The 19,701-nt window shown below is 38.3% G+C and overlaps 1 protein-coding gene across 1 annotated transcript; it reads right to left on the bottom strand.

Moving 5' to 3' along the window:
- Positions 1–14,262: 14,262 nt before the first annotated feature.
- On the bottom strand, positions 14,263–19,320 carry LOC116443496 (arg8-vasotocin receptor-like). The gene is made up of 2 exons (XM_032107669.1): positions 18,217–19,320; positions 14,263–17,149 (listed from the first exon to the last, which is right to left on the bottom strand). Exons 1-2 carry the CDS (start codon positions 19,130–19,132, stop codon positions 16,950–16,952), a joined length of 1,116 nt encoding a protein of 371 aa, XP_031963560.1. The 5' UTR covers positions 19,133–19,320; the 3' UTR covers positions 14,263–16,949.
- Between the last annotated feature and the right edge of the window lie 381 nt (positions 19,321–19,701).

Below are 19,701 nucleotides of genomic sequence, written 5' to 3'. Positions count from 1 at the left end.
TACGTAAGTGCAATTCATCCTGGGTTGCAAGAAAATAGGTAGAGAGAGTGGAAAATCAGCTTGGCTAAACAATAAATGCTTAAATTCCTAATTGAGCTAAATAATGACCAGACTGATGACCAGAAAAAGGCAAATGCTACACATATCTTCAAAAAACCTGGCAAGAAAGAGGATTTGGAGAACTATATGCTGGTCAATCTATCCACAGCTCCAGGATGATTCTAGAGTAAATCAACATGGAAGCCATTCTACATGAGATAGTTTCAAATTAACTGTGAGAGTTGAGAGGTAAAAGAAAGGAAAACTATTATTCCCTGGAAACTGGAGCACCAAGTGACTAATGATTTCTTCATTTTTAACTTCTTAAGGGTTCTGGATGTTTAGTTCCCATCCACTTAAATAGAATCTGAGTTTAAAAACATGAACAAAAACCCTGTAAACCCTACCCTGATGGGATTCCAAAAAGCCTCCTCGGAACTGAATATATCTATTTTTTATAAGCATTTGAAGTAGCATATACATATATATGCCTATGTCTGTATCTGTCTGGGCACTCTCTGGCTTTCAAAAAGCAGCCTGCTCAGCATATCTTTGCCTGAGTTGGATGTATTTGTACTTCTCTGCAGAATATCACATAATCCATTTACAGGACAGTGTGTAACTGTTTTGGGTGATATACACCCTGAACAGTTTATCCTTATATACTTATCCAGACATGGGCCCTTTGAACTGTTCAGCTTGCTCTACTGACTTAATTTTCTAAAAGCCATTGTCAGCTGTTTTAGATTTGTAGGACACCACAGGCAAATTCTCCACAGCAATTTCGGAGCCAATGGTCCCTGGGAAATTCACTTTTTGTGGGTATTGATTTTGTCCAAACTGCAGGTATAGGCAGGCTCCAGATTCCACAGTCACCCATTAGCCACAGGCTCTTTGACTATCCCAGAAATACTGAATGCCAAAGCTGTACCCTCTCAGCCACTGTTGCTCACACACCTGTGCATACATAGGAGACTTAAAGTAGACATACATCAAATAGACTTGAAATCACTAGAAATTTTGCCTTTTTGGTTGTCTAATCTCCTAGTTGCACTCTTTCCTCTCAGTCAAGCCTACAATCCATACAAGGCATTAGTGCTTGGAATGACTCACATCTGTTTCCACAAAAACCCCAGTGAAGGTTTCATGCAACACTGACAGTGAAATGAAGTAAGCATCTTCCTGGTGTGTGCTGTAGATTAAATGAGAGAGGATAGACAAAGGAAAGATATCTGAAAGACAGAAGACCTCTCTGCAGATGGTTTGGGCTTATGATCTAAGACTCAGACTAAGAGTTACAATGAAGACAAGAATATAGTAAAAGGCAGTCAAAAAACAAAGACAGACAAAAGAATCTGATTGAACTAGGTTGACTGTAAGCTAGTAAATTGAAAAAAAACTGTGGGTGGAAGGAACAAAGAAAAATAAGTAGCAGAGGCAGCCTCATTCTCCTAAACAAACCTTGGCTGACTGAGTGGGAGGGACATGATTTGGTGGGCTTGGCAGTGCTAGATTAGAGGTTGGACTGGATGATCTTGAAGCTATTTTGTGACATAAAATGATTCTATGATTCCGTATAAATCACCAAAGCCATTATTTTTGATGTTTAAATGAAATAAAGGTTTAAAATACTTATCATACTTCCTTTGTTCACAATTCTATCAAAGAAACAAAGAAAAGGAAAAGAAATGATCTGTCACTTGGCTGTCACAAGGATATAGCCATCTCAGTATCACTCCTCCATTTGTAAAAATTTAGCCTACTTGTCAATCAGTGATAAGTGAGTCCAATTCTAAGGCCGTCTGCCCCTGTTACAGAAAATAAATGTTCTGTCTTTCTCTCCTGTCATGTCTTTTCTCACTGAACATTTAGTCTTACCCAGACAAAAAGCTCACCTCTATCATCCACAGTATTAGCTTTTCTCACTCAGGGTTTATGTGGACCCCTCAAGATATCATGCCTACTAATCCCTTACCCATCTTGCTGTGATTTTGGGCATTTTTGAGACGCCTTTTCAAAGAATGATATCCCTCCATGTGTGTAGCAGAGATGTAATACCGGGCAGCTTTAGATAACTATATTATTCAGCTAACCTACCTTTGCTGTCTGAATAGTTAACAGAAGGGTGATTTATCTGGAGATGATCTCCAAACATTCAAGATTGTCACCTGCTCCTTCCCTCTGTCGTGCCCCAAACTGCATACAAAACCTCCCAGCTAGGACTCCTGTGCCACCTCCTCCACAGGGCTGGTGCACTCTCACCAGCCTGATTCTCCAGCCATCCAGGCAGAGAAAGTGCTGGAGGGCAGCATGGTCATTTCTCTTATTTGTGGATACAAGCACACCAGTGTGGAGGTAGGAAGGATGAGGGGAGCGTGGTGTCCTTATCCCTCTGCCTCAGTCAGATGTGCCTGGGTTCACACCTAAACTGAAGATGGGAGCCAAAATTAGCACTCCCAGATTCAAGAGCAGAGCTGTGGCCTAAATTAGATATTGGCTCCCAAAATACATACCAAGCAGCATGAAATTTTTGGGCCATAGTCAGATAACCGGGGACAAAGAGTAAATCCAGAGAGTTGAATGTTTTTACTTTATTCACTAAACTTCCAATCTAGCAGCGAGCAAGTAGCAGGTCAGCAGTAGTGATGAACTAGGTCTCAGAATGCATCCAGACCAACCATCCCATCCTGTAAAATCCTTGCTGACAAAACCCAGAAATAAATAGAAATAGCATAAATTGCAGTCTGAGAACAAAACAAAATAAAAGGCTTTATAGATCTGAAGGATCCCTAAAAGGTTTTCCACTACATTGTCAAAACTTTGTGGTATTCCAATAAATAATTCACGTAACTCTAGTTCAAATGCAAAAATAAAGATTGTCATGATTAAATCCATTACAGCAGGAAGATTCTTGACAGTTTGTGTATTGGTATAACTCGAGTGTGCTTGGGAAAAATAATAAACAAATATTATGGTTTTAATACATGAAAAATAGACTATATGACCTTCCTTAAATTCTCCATAAGTAGGCCTTGTCTAGTTACTAAATCAGGGATTTGAATTAAAAATAAAATGGGAAAAGTTTATAATCTCTGCTGTTTACTCTGCTAGACAAGTCCCTGAGCAACTAATTGGACCTGTTTTGAGCAGGGGTTTAGACTCCATCTCTTCCAGAGGTCCTTTCTAACCTAAATAATTATATGATGCTATGTAAAATATCTAGACCTTTCTCATTTAAAATTAGTATAAATCCTCGATTTTTGATGGGCATGTTCTTCATCAAGGTGCAGTGTCCAATGCAAGATGAACAAATTTCTGGAGGAAATTATTGCATGTTGCAGTGTAGGACTTACCTCTCAGTGATGTGCCATTTAATTGAACTATGGTGTCTCCCAGTGGATGCACTTCCCGTGGGAGGAATAGCAGGCCATTTTCTTTATTATAATATGAAGCACCTGTGTGCTAAAAATTATCAGAATCCTCAGTTCATACAGCTAGCATTCCACTTGGTATGACAAATTTCAAAATATGAAGGCATTATTTATACCCAGAGACTTTTGAATATTATTTTTCCATAAGAGATTTATGATTCAGCTATTGTCTGGTTAGTAACTCCTTGCTCATTTGCATTTGAAGTACAAGAAGTTTTAGTTCATAATTCTTTTTCACACAATGCAGGTTTTAATATCTATTCAGAAGGACAGTATATCTAGCAGAAATATCCTTTGGAAGCTCAAGTGGCTGTAACAGTATAAGGGAGGCACAAAAACTGGCACAGACTTATAGATCTAGAGGGGTTATAATGCTATCTATATTTGTAGAGGGACCACTCATCTCTGGTCTTTTCAAGGGCTGGTATGAGGTTTGGGGTGTGACTACCCAGACAGTGATCTCAGGTCATTTTCAAACCTGTGCATACCCAGTTCTTTTGTATTTGGTAACACATTGGGCCAACTGCTTTCTCAGAGACAGAGTCGAGCAACTAATGTATAGTTTTTAAAATAGGACATTGAAAACAATATTGAGATCAATTCAAAATAGAAAGACTCTTCTAATTTATTGAAAAATAAAATTGACTAATCATCTTGTTAAATTTTTCAGGTGGAACCCTATTTACTTTTTCATAAATTGATAGTCTTTCAATGAAAACTGATAATTTTGACATAATACAATTTTTTCTTACACTTTCTTACCTTTCACTCAACTTGAACAAAATTCTCCAACTGATTTGATTGTTTCAGACAAAGCCAGCAAACAAAATCCATACAAATCTTCTCAGAGTGTCAAATGAGGGGTTTCCAGGGACTCCTCTAAATTCCTTTATTATGACACCTACAAACTATAAAGAAAGTGAATACTTTACACACATTTCTCTGACAATGTTAAAGGAAAGCTAAAAGTAATCAACAATTTCAAATCTGAGGAATAACCCAGTATGGAGGATAGAAGGCAGCTGCTCTGATTCCTACTCAAACCCGCCCATTTCCCTCAAGTAATCACGTGCTTGACTGTGAATCCACAGCAAATATTCAGTCCTACTACTGGTCTTGTTTGGACCGGTTTTTCCGACTCCATCTGCAGCCAAGCCTCAGGATCTGCCTCCACAGTGCCCAGTGCCTGATCTGACTTCTGATTTCCAGTGGTATTTCTTCCCACCTTGACCTCTCCTTGGCAGCAGAACTGGGGCGAATAACAGTGGCCATCTACTGCACTGCTACCAAAAAAATCTAGCACATTCACAGTCAAATTTAGGGGTAAAACTACTCTGCACAGTTCACTTTCTTCAAAGATCAGAGAAAAGCCCTCAATGTGTAATGGGATACTTTCTGGTTTGAGAAGCCTCTGCTCATTTAATTGCCTTTCCATAAGACAAGTATGGCATGCTTAATGAAAATAGAGATGATACACTGGCACTTTTACCTAACACCCAGTTCCTTTGATAGCGGCTGGCTTGTTAGGATATTAAAATTACATCTGAGACAACCTTACTAGCTTCACACTCTTAAAACTTAGTAGTTCCCATTTAAGAACAGTTTATAGAAGAACTAATGTTTTTGCCATATGGCATGTTTCTCAGAATAAGCCACCAACATGTTTTTACAATAGACATATAAATAAATAATGAGATTTACAAGAGAGATTGTATTTGAAGCTATGAAGCTAGGTTGAACTTCAAGTACATTCACTGGTATCCATGGGCCCATTCCTGTTTATTCTCCATGATTATTGTATTCACATTTTTATTTAAAGAATGCTTTAAAGACTCTTACTGCTTCCCCCCTGTTTCATTTTGTTTTTTCTCATCCATTTCAGTGTCATTATTTTCATATTCAGGAAGACAAACAGAATAAGAATATAGTATAACTGATATACTATATAAGTATATAGCATATATACTATATATAAGTACTATATATATACTATATAAGAATATAGTACAACTGATTTTTATTTGAAATGGTATCTGGAAATTCATCTCTTTTTTTCAAGAAACAAGCTGTTCTTTTAAAGGCTTACACTTCAAAGGCTGCCTTTTCTAAAAAGACACATATCTTGCCCTCTTTCTTTAGCTACACCACTATGGGTATCTAAAATACATATTGTATATTGCACTGTATTGTGACTTGAAGACACAGAGCCATGGGTAGCTGATGAAGACAGAAAAGATTCACTCTCATTTACTTGCTAGCATTAAATTTCAGTGCGGTGCTGCTCTTTGTGAGTCACGGTTTTGTATCTGGGCTGAAACTGCTGAAGGACAGGACAGCTGGAAGCCTCTGTGTTCAATAGCTGATGCATAGAGTGAAAATCAAATAAACTATGTTAGGAAAATATTCACATTTTCAGACTGAAAAGGGTACATAATTTCTATATTTGGCCACCTGCTAATGTGGTATTTAGTCTTAAAAAACGTGGTGAATATCATATGGAAGGAATAGTATATCTTTTTTATAGACCACTCAGTATAATCATATTTAAAAGAGTGTTTTAAATGTCTTTTTTCATAGTGTGTACGATAAGGGGATAATGAAAAGAATAACTGGTTTGTATAATAGTCTTTCCCTGTCTGACAAACACAATAGTGTAGACAAGAAATCTACTTATATGGCCACATAACCCTTGCAGAAGAATAAAATGTGTATCACCTCTTCCTCCAGATATTATGTAGAGCATTCCAGGGACCAGGGCAGCCCCTGAGGAAAATTCACAAGGGTTCTTCCAGACCTTTGGATTGCATTGAATCCTAACGTTTTCACCCAGACCTAAGATTCGGAGACCCAAAAGGTGGCAGGCTGCTGACACTCACTAGATATCCATTGAGTCTGACATTCTGATTTAGTCACTGAAACTTTAATTTTGAACAGAACACTATGAAACTTCAGAAAAAAATCCCAAGACATAGGAAAATAGAGGTACCAGTTGTTCAAGCAGTAATCAACTTCAAACCACAGACATCAAAAAAAAAATATATAAACAGCTTAAAATTCAAACTGTTCTTCTGCCAAGGAACAAGCTGCAAACTTTAATAGTTATTATGTAATTTGTAGATGTTCTCATGGGCGTAGGAAAAAATTGGCGCAAATGCTTTTGCAGTTGTGTCATACAAGTTGTGTCATACACTGACCCTCAAATCTGTATTTTCAGATCTCTTATAATTTGCTGTTCTTCAGCACATGTGCTGCAGAAAGCTAGCTTAGTAACTGCCTGCTGTCTACAGTCTGTGCTTTCTTAAATGTATTTGCTTGGTATTGAGACAGGCTGCAAATGTGCCACTCAATTACACAGCAACCCAACAACTGGCAGCACACATAGATATTGTTGTGCTAATGTTGCATAGCATGGAAACGGCTCCTAAACATCCTCCTGCATGTGACACATTAAAGTATTTGACAATATTGTTTTAAAGCCTACTCAGGGACAAATAGTCCCATTTTCCCCAGAGACTACAAAGGAAACCACAGATTTCCACATGATGCACCCTTTTGCCAAACCATGCTTCAGTACAGACAAATGAGACAAACGAGACAAATGTTTGTTTATAGGGATGTTGTATGATTGAGCAATCATGTTTGCACTTTACTGTATTTTTATTCTTGTAGTAAGTGGTCTAATCCTAAATAGCCTAGGACATGAATAAGCTTTTTAAGTACCTTCTCCTGAATGACAATTTCTCGTCACCTTGTTGCTAAATGGAGGATATGTTGGTTTCCATGTCTAAAGGTGCATATGCACTTGGTTTCAAACCTTGGATTAGATAATTTTTTTTTTTTTAATCAAGTCATTTTTCTGATTTATCATGTTCATTACACGAAATACATTAAGCACATTCACCTGTGGATGATCTCTCACAGTCTGAGTGTGCAGCATACCTGGGGGTGGGCACAATTGTATTGGGTTTGCACGGCCAGGTTTAGGTAGAAGAAAGGCTACAGGGGTGGCTCTGTGAGAAGTGTTAGAAGCTTCCCTCATATCCAACAGAGCCAGTGCCAGGCAGACTCACCACTGGCCAGGGCCAGGGCCATCAGTGAGGGTGGTAACACCTCCAGGACAACATAGTTAAGAAGGAGAAAAAAAAAAATCCTGTGCAACAGCAGCTAGAACAGAAAAGTGAGAATATGTGAGAGGAAAGGCCCTGCAGATACCTGAGACAGTGGAGGAAGTGGAGGAGGTGCTCCAGCTGCTGGAGCTGAAATTCTCTTGCAGCCCATGGTGAAGACTCTGGTGAGTCGGGCTGTCCCCCTGCAGCCCATGAAGGTCCACACGGGAGCAGATATGCCCTTGCAGGTCCTGGCAGAGCCCGTGCCAGAGCAGGCAGGTGCCTGAAGGAGGCTGTTACCCCATGGGAAGTCTGCACTGGAGAAGGCTCTTGGCAGGACCTGTGGCCCCATGGAGAGAGGATTCCATGCTGGAGCAGGTTTGCTGTCAGGACCTGTGACCCTGCGAGGACCCACACTGGAGCAGTCTGCTCCTGAAGGACTGACCTTGTGGAACAGACCCTCGCTGGAGCAGTTTGTGAAAACTGCAGCCCACGGGAAGGACTCACATTGGAGAACTTCCTGTGGGAGGGATCCCATGCTGGAGCAGGGCAACATTTGTGAAGAGGGGACATGTGTGATGAACTGACCACCCATTTCCCTCCACCCTGTCCTACTCGCAGGGAGGAGGCAGAGAATCTGGGTGTGAAGTTGAGCCTGGGAAGAAAGGAAGGATGGCGGGGAAAAGGTGGGGTTTAGGATGTGGGTTTTTTCTCATTACCCTTCTCTGATTTTGATTGGCAATACACTAAATTAATTCCCCCCAGCCAAGTCTGTTTTCCCCGTGACAGCAAATGTTGAGTGATCTCTCCTTGTCTTTATCCCTACCCATGAGCCTCTCATTCTACTTTCCCCCTTGCTGAGGAGGGGAGTGATAGAGTGACTTTGATGGGCACCTGGGGACCAGCCAGGGTCAATGCACCAAATAGTGAAGTGTAAATATTTTTGCCACTAATGAAAACTCTTCTAGACACTGACATTACCTTTGACACCAGAGAAGTGAGACACCTTAAAATAACTTGAATTAATAAAATGAACATATTAATTTTTAGAGTTCTGGAGCAATCTGTGAAGAGCTGAATTTAAAGAAGCAGAGCTCAAAACTATTTTCAGAGAAGAATTTTCAGAATTATTTCCACTTCATTTTTCTATTTTTATTATTAAAGGTGAATCATAATTTATAACAATGTGAAATTATACTGTGCTCAAATATTAACTATGAAAGTAAGGGATATTTATACACTACCACATTATGACACTTTCTCACTACTTAGCATACTATCAATATATTTTCATAATGTTCAGTCTTAGAGAAATGTTGAAACTTCTAGAAAAACAATACTGCTTGCACAATTCCTTTCCTTTACAGATGTAAAATGTTCATGAATAATTTGAATGCAATTCAGTTCTGAGACTTTTGTCTGAATCAACTCTACATTTCCCTCCAGGACACAAATGCATTCATAAACTTGTAATTGATTTCTTAAACTGAAGGCAGAGAAACTATTTTATCTTTGGAGCACAGCATAGAAAAACAATCACCAGAGTATTACAAGATGCAGTTTGTATCAAATCACAAGATTAAATTTGAACATATAAACACATCTATATCTGGCATGAATATTTTTATTGCAAAATTATGGACTTACCTTAGAAATAGATTTATAAAACAGTATTCAATAGCTTTCTATGGACAGTCCTTTTGTGCCTCCAGTTATTTTACAGATAGTGCACATAAAATACTGTATTTATTTTCAATATCAGAGTCTCAAGTCTACTCTTTGTCTTATATCAATGATTTAATTCTCTCTTGCAGCCTTGGCATAGCTTAAAATTCAATAGGATTAGTCTAATTTTACATTTATGATATTCCTTTCATCTGCTTTAATTTACAGAAAAGAATCTTTATTAAAGGAAAACCTGAATTTACTGAATTAATAAATAAGTCAGCTATTCAGTCAGTCTGGTTTCTTCATTTAAGTGACTGGAAATCTAATTTTTATAGTGTCCCTAGGTAATTAATACAAAATTCAACTCTTCATGGCATACAATCCTTGCTTAAATTGCAAGTAAGATGAGCTTAACTGTCTCATTCTTAGCAGAACAAAACCTCTATCACAGCATAACGCCCTTCTCTTGAAGAATTTTTTGAGATCTTCTACCAGAAGTATCAGACTAAGGTGACATTGCAGGGAAAGGAGTCAAAAGATGAAGACACTTACACACCTATATGTTTATAAGTTGCAGAGATGCAACTATGTGCTGTGTGTTCCTTTTATCCTCATGGAATAAAGAAGAGGTGGAGGTGGGGAGAGTGTTGGGCCACAGAGCACCTCTGCCCTCTGGACTCCTGAAATAAGCAGTGGCACCCCAGCAGGACTTGTCCACAATGATGTCAACTTCCACACATGGATTGCTCGTTTTGTTGTGCTCATGCCCAGTTGGATACTCCATGCACTCTTTCACACCACAAAAAAAGCACAGGAAGTAGCTATGGATATGCCTGTGCTAGTGCCTTTAATATGGTCATCACCTGAGATGCTCCCTGATCACTTTGCCTGTTTGTGTGCTTATTTCCATGTGCAGACAGCCCTGTTAATAATACAAATGGTCCAGTTCTGATCATCTGTTGTCATCACTGTTTGCAACATAAACACAACATGCTTCAGCCTCACAGTATGCAACATTAGTGCATGTGCACTCTTAATGCCATCTTACTCCTGCTTGGAGAGCATTTGGGAGGGAAAGTTCCTAAAGACTCTGTACATGCTGGGCATGCCTCATCCATGATCCACAGGAGCAGCTGCAGAGCAACCCTATGGCAGATCCATAGCATTAACTAGTGTATTCTGCACATACATGCTAACATTCAAGCAGGAGTGAGGTGCAGGTGAGTCTCTTTTCCGAGGTAACAAGTGACAGGACCAGACTAAACAGCCTCAGGTTGTGTCAGGGGAGGCTTAGATTAGATGTTAGAATAAAGCTTCTTCATTGAAAGAGTGGTCAGGCATTGGAAGAGGCTGAGAACAGAAGTGGTGGAATCGCCACCTCTGGAGGTGTCTAAAAGGCATGTGGATGTGGTACTTGGGAATATGGTTTACTGGTGAACATGGTGGTGCTAGATTAATGTTTCAACTTGATGATCTTGGTGGTCTTTTCTAACCTTAATGATTCTATGAATCTATGATGCCAGAGCTCTACATGTTTGAGTTGCCATGATGTCATTCCTTTAATACAATCTACATGTAAGGGTCATAAAATCCAGTATTACTTCTTTGTGTGAATGCAAACAAAACAAACCCAAAGGCTACAATAATATTTTTAACCTCATCCTTCACAGCAAATGCATTAAACTCCAAGATTCAGTACTCACAGTTGCTGAGGAAAAAAAAAAGAACTTTTTTCTCTGAGGTTTCTTTCATGTATTTGTTGTGAACAGATAGTTACAGCTAAACACAGAACACGAGTCTTGTCAAGAAAGGATCAGGAATATGAATCACATTCCCAGCAGACTGTAATTTGTACAAAATGTATCAATAAGCAGTGCATTCACATCATGACTCTGCTTGCCAGAAGGCTTGTATTCTCTGTGACAAAGTACAATTTTTCCCATCACTAAGTCAAAAGCTGGAGCTACTCAGCATTAAATCATTTGAGGCCAGACATCTATTAACACATTTAGAGACATGGGCGAACATTTCCAATGCACTGTGATAACTAGCAGATAATTTATTCCTAATATCTCTTCAAAGATGGTGATACAGATAATAATAGAAATCACAAATAAACTGAGGAATACAAGAGCAGCATCCTAAAGCCAAAATTTTGATTTAATACCCAAGTAAATGTGTAAACATGAAATTTTTGCCAAAATTCATCTTAAGGTAGTTTCATGGAATTCAATGCACAGCAATAATATTGGAACTAAAAAATTTATCTATATCCGTTTAGCTAAATAAAATAGCAGCATCATATATAAAAGTTGCATTTGTGATTGAAATCAAGCCTTTCATATTTCAGCTTCATAACTGGTCTACATATGTCACATGGTGATAAATTTGTTTTCTTTTAAAACTTACTGTAGGCTATATGTTGATTACATTTAAGTAATAGTGATGATGATGATCATGATAATGATCACGATGATGGAAATTATAACGATGATGACAAGAATATCAAGTCTTTCTTGTGTCTTAGTATTTGTTACTACAGCAATTGTCTTGAAAAGTGGTCACTGGCATGTAAGGAGATGTTTTTCTAGTTATATCCACCTTCCCAGCCATAATTTCCAGAGATCTTCAAGTTCAAATGTTTTCGTTTGGCATTTTTTTAAATTTCTTCTCCAGATGGTAATGCAATATTTCCTCCACAAAGTCCTACTGATTCCTGTGTTAACTCAGAATTAAGAAGATTTGTTGCTAAAACCTGGGTAACACACAATTTAAACAGTTTTTTGTATACTGAAATGGATGCAAGAAACACAAATCCAAAATTCTGAAGATCTTTCAAAGTGTGAGTCATGGTATAAAAAAGCTCTTGATGAATAAAATAGCACTTGAATATGTTTGCACTGTATCTGTCGGACAACATCTGGATGGAAAGGCAAGAAGCCCTTGCTTAGATTTTCATTACCCCCGAAGTTCATTATGGAGATGGATGATGTACATTAGTTAAATTAGTTGCTGTGACCTACCACAGAAAGCATATGCTTTGGTTTGCTGTGTTGGCAAAAAAAAAGGAAGTATGAGGGAACGGGTATGGCCACTTGTTTCAGTCAAAGTCTATTCTTTCTTTTGCTCCTAAAGAGTGAAGTGAAAATTAATAAAAATCATATGGACGCTTTGTAAAAACACCCAGAATCTGCCCTCTTAAGGAGATGGTTCTTCAGAAAGTCCTCAAGTGGCTATAGCAGGAGCATCATATAAGCTCAGAGAAAAGACACAGTTTCTATCCTTTTGTTTCAGAGAGGCAAAGTGAAGACAACCTTGGCTACCTTAGCAAGAGATTAAGGAAGGTAGAGTTTGGGAAATATATTGCAGATCATGAGGCTCTACCTGGGACCAGGGACCTGCTACTGACACACATAAAACTGAAGAGGTAGGATTTGGAAAGGCAGTCAGAGTTTTGATCTGGTAGGATAAATTACATCAGTTTTTATTCCTGATTTCTTAATATCATGATTTCCTTTCAATTCAAATCTATATGGATCAGCTATGGATCATCATAAATAGAATATCAGTAGAGAATTAATTATTTGTGGCTGCATTAGTGCAAGTAACACAACTCCCATTTGAACTGTTTGCAATCCTGTTTTGCTGCTGTATGAACAACCTGTTTCATAATCATGGGTGTTTCCTGTAGATAGCCAGGGCATTCAGGCCCAAATCTCTACCTTATGAAGTCAGAAAACAACTTACTTTCATTTTTTTTTTTCCCGTCTGAGGAATCCAACCCAAACTGAATTTGCCTAAAAGAACTGAGCAGTTGGGTCATCCTGCTCTGCCTTTGTCAGTTCATTATACCCTTAAGCCAAAAGCAGCCAACATTCACAACTTCTTGAGGATACTTTTGTCCTGGCCATGAGTTTGACAACTAGACAATACAGCCATGTCTGCCTCACAGAACAAACTCTGCCAGTTCCAACTTGGGTCTCCACATCACTCTGCCAGTCCTCCCCCAACAACACAGACACAGGAGCAGTTTATTTGACTTGATAACTGGTTCCTCTTGTCATAATTAAATGATCAAAGTGAAATTGTCAGGACATTAGTTTGGTACCATCTTTAAAATTTTTCAGCATTATTTTATTGCAAGATTAAAAAGATTATCAACCAACACCTCTATCTTCAGTATTCACCATCTACAAGAATGTGAACTGGGACTGGCTGTGAAAATACAGAAGCAGTTCTGTAGAATAAAAGAATTATCAAAATATACTGTTAAGAATGCAAAACACACGTTGGGATTTTCATTCTACTAGGTTGTTTCTGTAGTTTTTTTTTTTTTTCTGTAATAAATCTATGCAGAATTGATAGATTACATTGTCTTTGATTCTTTGTATCTGTACTGCAAAATATAAACTACTAATTATTAAGTAAGAATCTAATTCCTTTTAATGAACTGTGCCTTTCCCAAGTAGTAACAAAACTGTGGAAAGTAAAAAAAAATCCCCACCCAGATAACCAGAAACCATATCACAGTGCCAGCATCAACAACATAGTCATTCATTTCAAGACTGGGAACTTGTACACTAGGTATTTTTCTACTCAGGATTTATTTGTGTGAGAAAACAGAATCTAGGCTTTGATGACAAAGTCTTTCATCTGATAATTGGAGTTTTTCATTTTTATGGCCTTCTACAGTGCCCCTGGGGACTCATACATTTGAGTTACTGATTCTCCCATATGGATTAAACACCCTGGCCAGACTACAGTGTTGCCCCAAAGCCAGCCCCCTCTTAATAATGAGATATTGTAATACCTGTTGGAAATCTAAGTGCAGTGAATTGAAAAAGATATAGTCCAGATGAAGACACAAAATGTAGAGTAAAACAAGGGCATAAGATGTTCAAACAACAAATTCCAAGAACACTGATGGCCAAATTTACAAAGAGAAAAATTTAATTTTATTTTTGAATGTCTCTCTTTTTTTTTAAGAAATAAGAGAAGTCCTGTACGGAGCACTATTTTAGGATTAAAAAAAAAAAAAAAAAGGAAAAGGAAAAAAGTTACCCAAATGAATTTCCCATCATTTGAAAATGAGTTTTGATAGAAAAAAGTGGACCTGAACCAAACTCCCCACTGAGAGTGTTTGTCGGTGCTACCCACGGGGCAGGCAAGGCAGGGCATGCGGGATAGGGACTTACATCTGGAAAATGCAGCCCAATTCATTCTACTAAGAGGAAAAGCAGGAACACCCATGTTCAAATACCTCCTGACAGACTGAAACTAAAAGTGACCATAGCCTGTAGTTTGCACAGTAGTACAGTAATCTTTAATTTTCTTTTTAAGAGCAGGACTGATATCAGGGGAACGAAAATGAAAAAATTAGAAAGAAAGCACTTGAGAGACAAAAATATAATTGTTTTGAATATTACAGACTGTAATTGGACTTAAGAAGTTCTGACATTTCATTCAATACATGATCAAAATATCTGAGACACGGACAGTTAACATTGCTCTCAGACTTTTAGTGAAGACATCGAGCTACTGTTATTCGCAAAATCCATCTCTACCAAATTATTTATAGAGTCAGTAACAAATATATCAGCAATGCAGAAATATAAGTAGTAGAAGTTACACTTTTAACTTCTATCAGTGGTCAGATCGGGTGGTGTCAAATGGCATAGCTCCACTGTGATGTCCAAGAAGAACTGTGACTTCCATCAGTTCTGGATCTGGATGATTCTTTGCACACAATCTGAATGCCTGTTTTCCTTGCAAATGAATACTTTTTGTGGAGTTTTGCTGCCAATACAGTAGTACAGTGACACAGGCAATTCCTTGCAACATTTCTGTTTACAGTTCCTTTCAAGTCTGCATATTATGCTATGTAACTAATTACAATCAAAGGAACCCCACCATTAACCATTGGATTAAGTCATAAGGGAGAACTTCACTGAGAGCTAATTGACTGAAAGTCTTAGAAAGTCAGTGAGTGACTGTATCAATATCCTATCAATCATATGGATTGTATCTTGGATATTCTTACCCCAGATAAGGACATTCACTTGAGTTACAGAATTGCTCTAACAGGGAATTTTTTGTGGGGTAGAATTAATAACTACTAATTAAAGAGACGGGAGAAACAGCAAGCAAAACTATCAGTTGTAATTATAGTTAGAGACTTCATACAGACCCTTCCCATTCCTGTCTGGCTTTGGTACTACCTTCACCCACTTTTTCCTCTTCCTAAAGGCCAGACACCTGTTCTTCTTGTCAGCTGGACTGGGACACAAGCTTTTCCCATCATAAAGAACAGCAATATTTAGTTCTTTCCCCCATCTGGTCTAACTCTATACAGGGAATAGAAATCATAGAATATGCGCTCATATCAGCACGGATTAACCTGAAGCGTAACTATTCACTGTACAGCAGAACTTCTCACAGTGTGATCAGTATTTAGCTTAAATCAGCATTTCTTTGAATACAATTTAAAGAATATTAAAACCCCACAATTTTATATCTTTTCTACTGATATTTGTGACTGCTAGCACTCAGAAAACTGAAATGTGATGAAAGACAGTATAATGTAGACACATTATATGCCACCAGATGTAAGTGCCACAAAGAATCCCTGGGAATGCAGCTCCATTCTCACCCGAAAGAGCCTTGCTGATATCCCTTCCATACTCCTCTGACCAGATTGCAGACATTGAAAGGAAATAAACAGCTACCTGCATATATCACCAACAAACCAGCAACCAAATGGCTTTTTGAGATAAAGATGTGGAGATTTTTTTTACAGCAAAGGGAAATATTCGAATTTGAGCCTGAAGGGGTACTAAGGAATAGAATAATAATTGGTTCTCTGCCAATAAATTGCATGCTAGAACAAATGGGTCTGTATGCCAAATGAAAGTGTACACTCTTATCAACCACTTTTATTTAAAGTATGTATATATGTGTGTGTAGGGAGTGTGTGTAGGTGCCCAGTTAACTGCTTGCACATCAGGAAATGCATGGAAAATCAAATCCCATGATATGAAGCAAAAAACCTGAACTGTTGCTATGCTGCTGCTACCTGTGATCCACAATGGAATTTGAAACTGAAGTAGGTGTTCAATGTCACAAGCACACCAAATTCTTTTATTTTTTTTTTTAAATTATATTAAGCTGCTTGGAATTTTATACATGTATATAAAGAGTTAATTTAAACCAGGTGCTAGTAAGAGCTGGCAAAAGCTTTTTCTAACTTTGTGCTGCCTTCTCAAGATTTCTCACTGTCCCCCAATCACACCAGAATGATGAACAATTCAGGGTTCACTCTGAAAACATATTCAAGTTTAATTATGTCAGGTTCCTTTTCAGTTATGTTTCAATTTGTTGGACCAGTTAGTGGTAAAATTTTACTACTTAGAAATCCAGAAACACAGATAGGAAAGTACTTTAGGACACAAAATATCTAAGATACTTTTATGTATCTTTGTCAGTCTTTACAGGAATTCATTCTGATAAGACAGTGGGGATTGAAGCACTGAGTCAGGCTTGCACAACACAGAAACTTCCTGTATATGCTACAGAACTGCAGAGAAATATATTTTTACAACAAAAAATTTTTTAGCTTCCTTATCCACAAAATAAGGGATGGTGGTAAAATATCGATATGTCTTGTGAACAGAGGGAATGTGGCAAAACAACAAAAAGCTCTCAGCATTTATGCAGAAGTACTGTTTTCCTCAGGGTCTCTGTCTACAAGATGAATGCTCCCCGTGAACACTGATTCCCCTTGAGCCGCAGTATTCTCCAGCTGCTTATTTGTGCAGTATGGAATCTGGCCACAGAAATACATGTAAATCCATGGGTTGGTGCAGCTATTTAGATTGCCAAGGAGCATGATAATGGTGAATGCTGAACCTAGAACAAAACAGTTAAAGGAATAAGAGACTAAATAAAGCACTCTTACAAATAAGTTATATTTTCACAGTCTGCTGCTTCCTGCTGTATCTATTGATATATTAAAGCTTATCTTGTAGTAGGAAATTCCCATTTCAATGCAATTTGCAACTGCTGAAGGCATAAAGCACACTTTATTGTGTGCATTGCAAAGTTAAATAGTTTCATATAGCTCTTTTTTGATGTAGCTGCATTAATTTTAAATTCAACTACTAAGCTGTTAAACAGATACAAATAAATACAGATATATATTTTGACATAAATTTATGTAGAATAAGACTCAAATCCACACTGACGGGAAGAATTCTTAAAACAAAGATCAGAAACTACTGTTTTTATCAAGCAGAACTATTACATATTCTCCTTTGCTTTTTTACCTCTGAGTTTAGAACAGGTGAATTTAAAGTTGCATATAGAGTCTGCCTTTCACAAAGAGGCAATAGTATAAATTTGACAAGATTATTCTTGTTTACAACATGGTGTTCTTTGATAACTCTCTCAGACTTGCTTTTTTGCTTTATAAACAGCTGGACAACTTCTGGTTTTTTCATAGTGTCCTGAAGAGATTTCATCAATATGATTCCAATATTAAAAAAAAACCAGATGTCTTATAACATCACTGCTCTACCCAGTAAATAATAAATATTTATCTTATTACTTTGAATAGTTAATTGCTGCTTTTCACCTCAAGAACCCAAAATACTGCTGCTATAAAACCTAAAACCTCTAAAAGTCTGAAGCCTTGCTGAAGCACATGATACTTTTCACCACGCTGTTCAAGAATCTTTAAATTTTTAACCACTCAAGACACACACACAAAATAGGCACATGATGTTTTGATCACAAAACACAAGAAGTTCCCTGTACCTAATTAAATACAAGAGATAATCAGTGCAGGTATTTCTTTTTAATCCTCCTCAAATGACCACAAGTAACCTTTACACAAAAGCAAAGTGCAAACATAAAGCACTCGAGAGCAGTGTGCCAGCCTGCTCTGCAGCTGTGGCTGAGGAGGGAGAGCAGCTTACCTTCGGTCAGGATGCTGGGGAACCACACAGACCACAGCTGCGCAATGAAGAACGGTGACCAACAGAGAACATACGCAACAACTGTCACCACTGTCATTTTTACTGTCTTGATCATAGCCTTTGAAATGCAGTTCACACTGCTTGCTCGGGATGGTAGGACTTCATTCTGATTTGTTGCTTCACATTCATTCTGTTTTTTCACATTTATATTTCTTCTGATTATTTTGCAAATCTTGACCTGGCATGTGATAAGGATTGCTGAGGGAATGAAGAATATAACTACAAAAATCCAAGTCACATATGCCCTTGGGCCCCAGGGCTGAATAAATTCACCCCAACATTCAAAGACGCCTGGAGATATTTCAGTCTTAGAAAAGATAAATACCTGCGGTAGGCTAAGAAGCAGTGCTATAGACCAGCTGGTGCAAATGGGGATGTTCCAGAGAGCTCTCTTCTTTTGGAAAGTAACCATAGGGTAGCAAATGGCTTGATATCTGTCCACTGTCATGACTACTATCATATAAGTAGAGGCAAACATGCCCAGCAATTGTAGATACTTGATAATTCTGCACAAGAAATCTGGCCCTATGAAAACATCTGTAATATCCCATATGAGTTGAGGCAGCACTTGGAAAAAGGCTACTACTAAGTCAGCAATGCTGAGGTGAAGCATGAACACATACATCCTAGACAGCTTCTTTCTTCTTCGCCACAGCACCAGTATGAGAATAAAATTGCCCACAGACGCTGTCAGAAATATGACCCCCAGTACAGCAATCTCTACTTGAGCTAACTGCTCATCTCTTTCTGGTCTTCCAATAGGGTCTGACTGATTTGTCAAACTCAGGAATCTGTGAGGAGGAGGACTCTCAGTCTGACGTGTGTTATCCTGCATAGGAAATGAAAAATTCTTCATAATGCACAGAAGCTACTCACAGTAGCTGCCACTTGCGACTCAGGTTGACAGCTGTGAAGCACTGGCTGGCAAACAAACCAGCCTGGGTTCGAGTTTCAGTGTATCTTCAAGAAAATCTTCTTGCTCATGCAAACTAAAGCAGTGGGGCTTGGATTGTGATAAAATTCTGTCTCTTGCTGGCATGCAGAAAGGCTTTATATAGGCTCCCAGCAGACAGAGCCTTATGTAACTGCAGAGCCCTTGGGTAGGCTGCAGGGACAGCAGCCAATGGCAGACCGAGCCACACAATTGGGGGAAATATATAAATAAAAGGCAAACTTCAGAGGCTCAACGTGATTCAATTACTCACTTCAGTCAAAACCCGAACTTGTAAATAGCTGTGGTCAGAGTCATACTTAAATGACCTTACTCAGGAGAGTTCTTGCAAAAAATTTTCTACGCAAACCAGAGGAACACACTTCAGGAGAAGCGGGAGGAATGTTTATACGTAGACAAAATTGGGTCCCTGAGCTCAGACACATGGTAACGGCAACCTCCAGGCTCCTGGGGCATGACCACATCCTAAATGC

This window comes from Corvus moneduloides, chromosome 4, assembly GCF_009650955.1.
Source record: "Corvus moneduloides isolate bCorMon1 chromosome 4, bCorMon1.pri, whole genome shotgun sequence".
NCBI lineage: Eukaryota > Metazoa > Chordata > Aves > Passeriformes > Corvidae > Corvus > Corvus moneduloides.
This window is presented reverse-complemented; position numbering and strand designations above follow the sequence as displayed.

Coding starts and splice junctions, on each gene's coding strand:
- LOC116443496 (XM_032107669.1), bottom strand. CDS start 19,132: ATGAAGAATTTTTCATTTCCTATGCAGGATAACACACGTCAGACTGAG. Junction 17,150..18,216: donor CCCCAGCATCCTGACCGAAG/GTAAGCTGCTCT, acceptor GTTTTGTTCTAG/GTTCAGCATTCACCATTATC.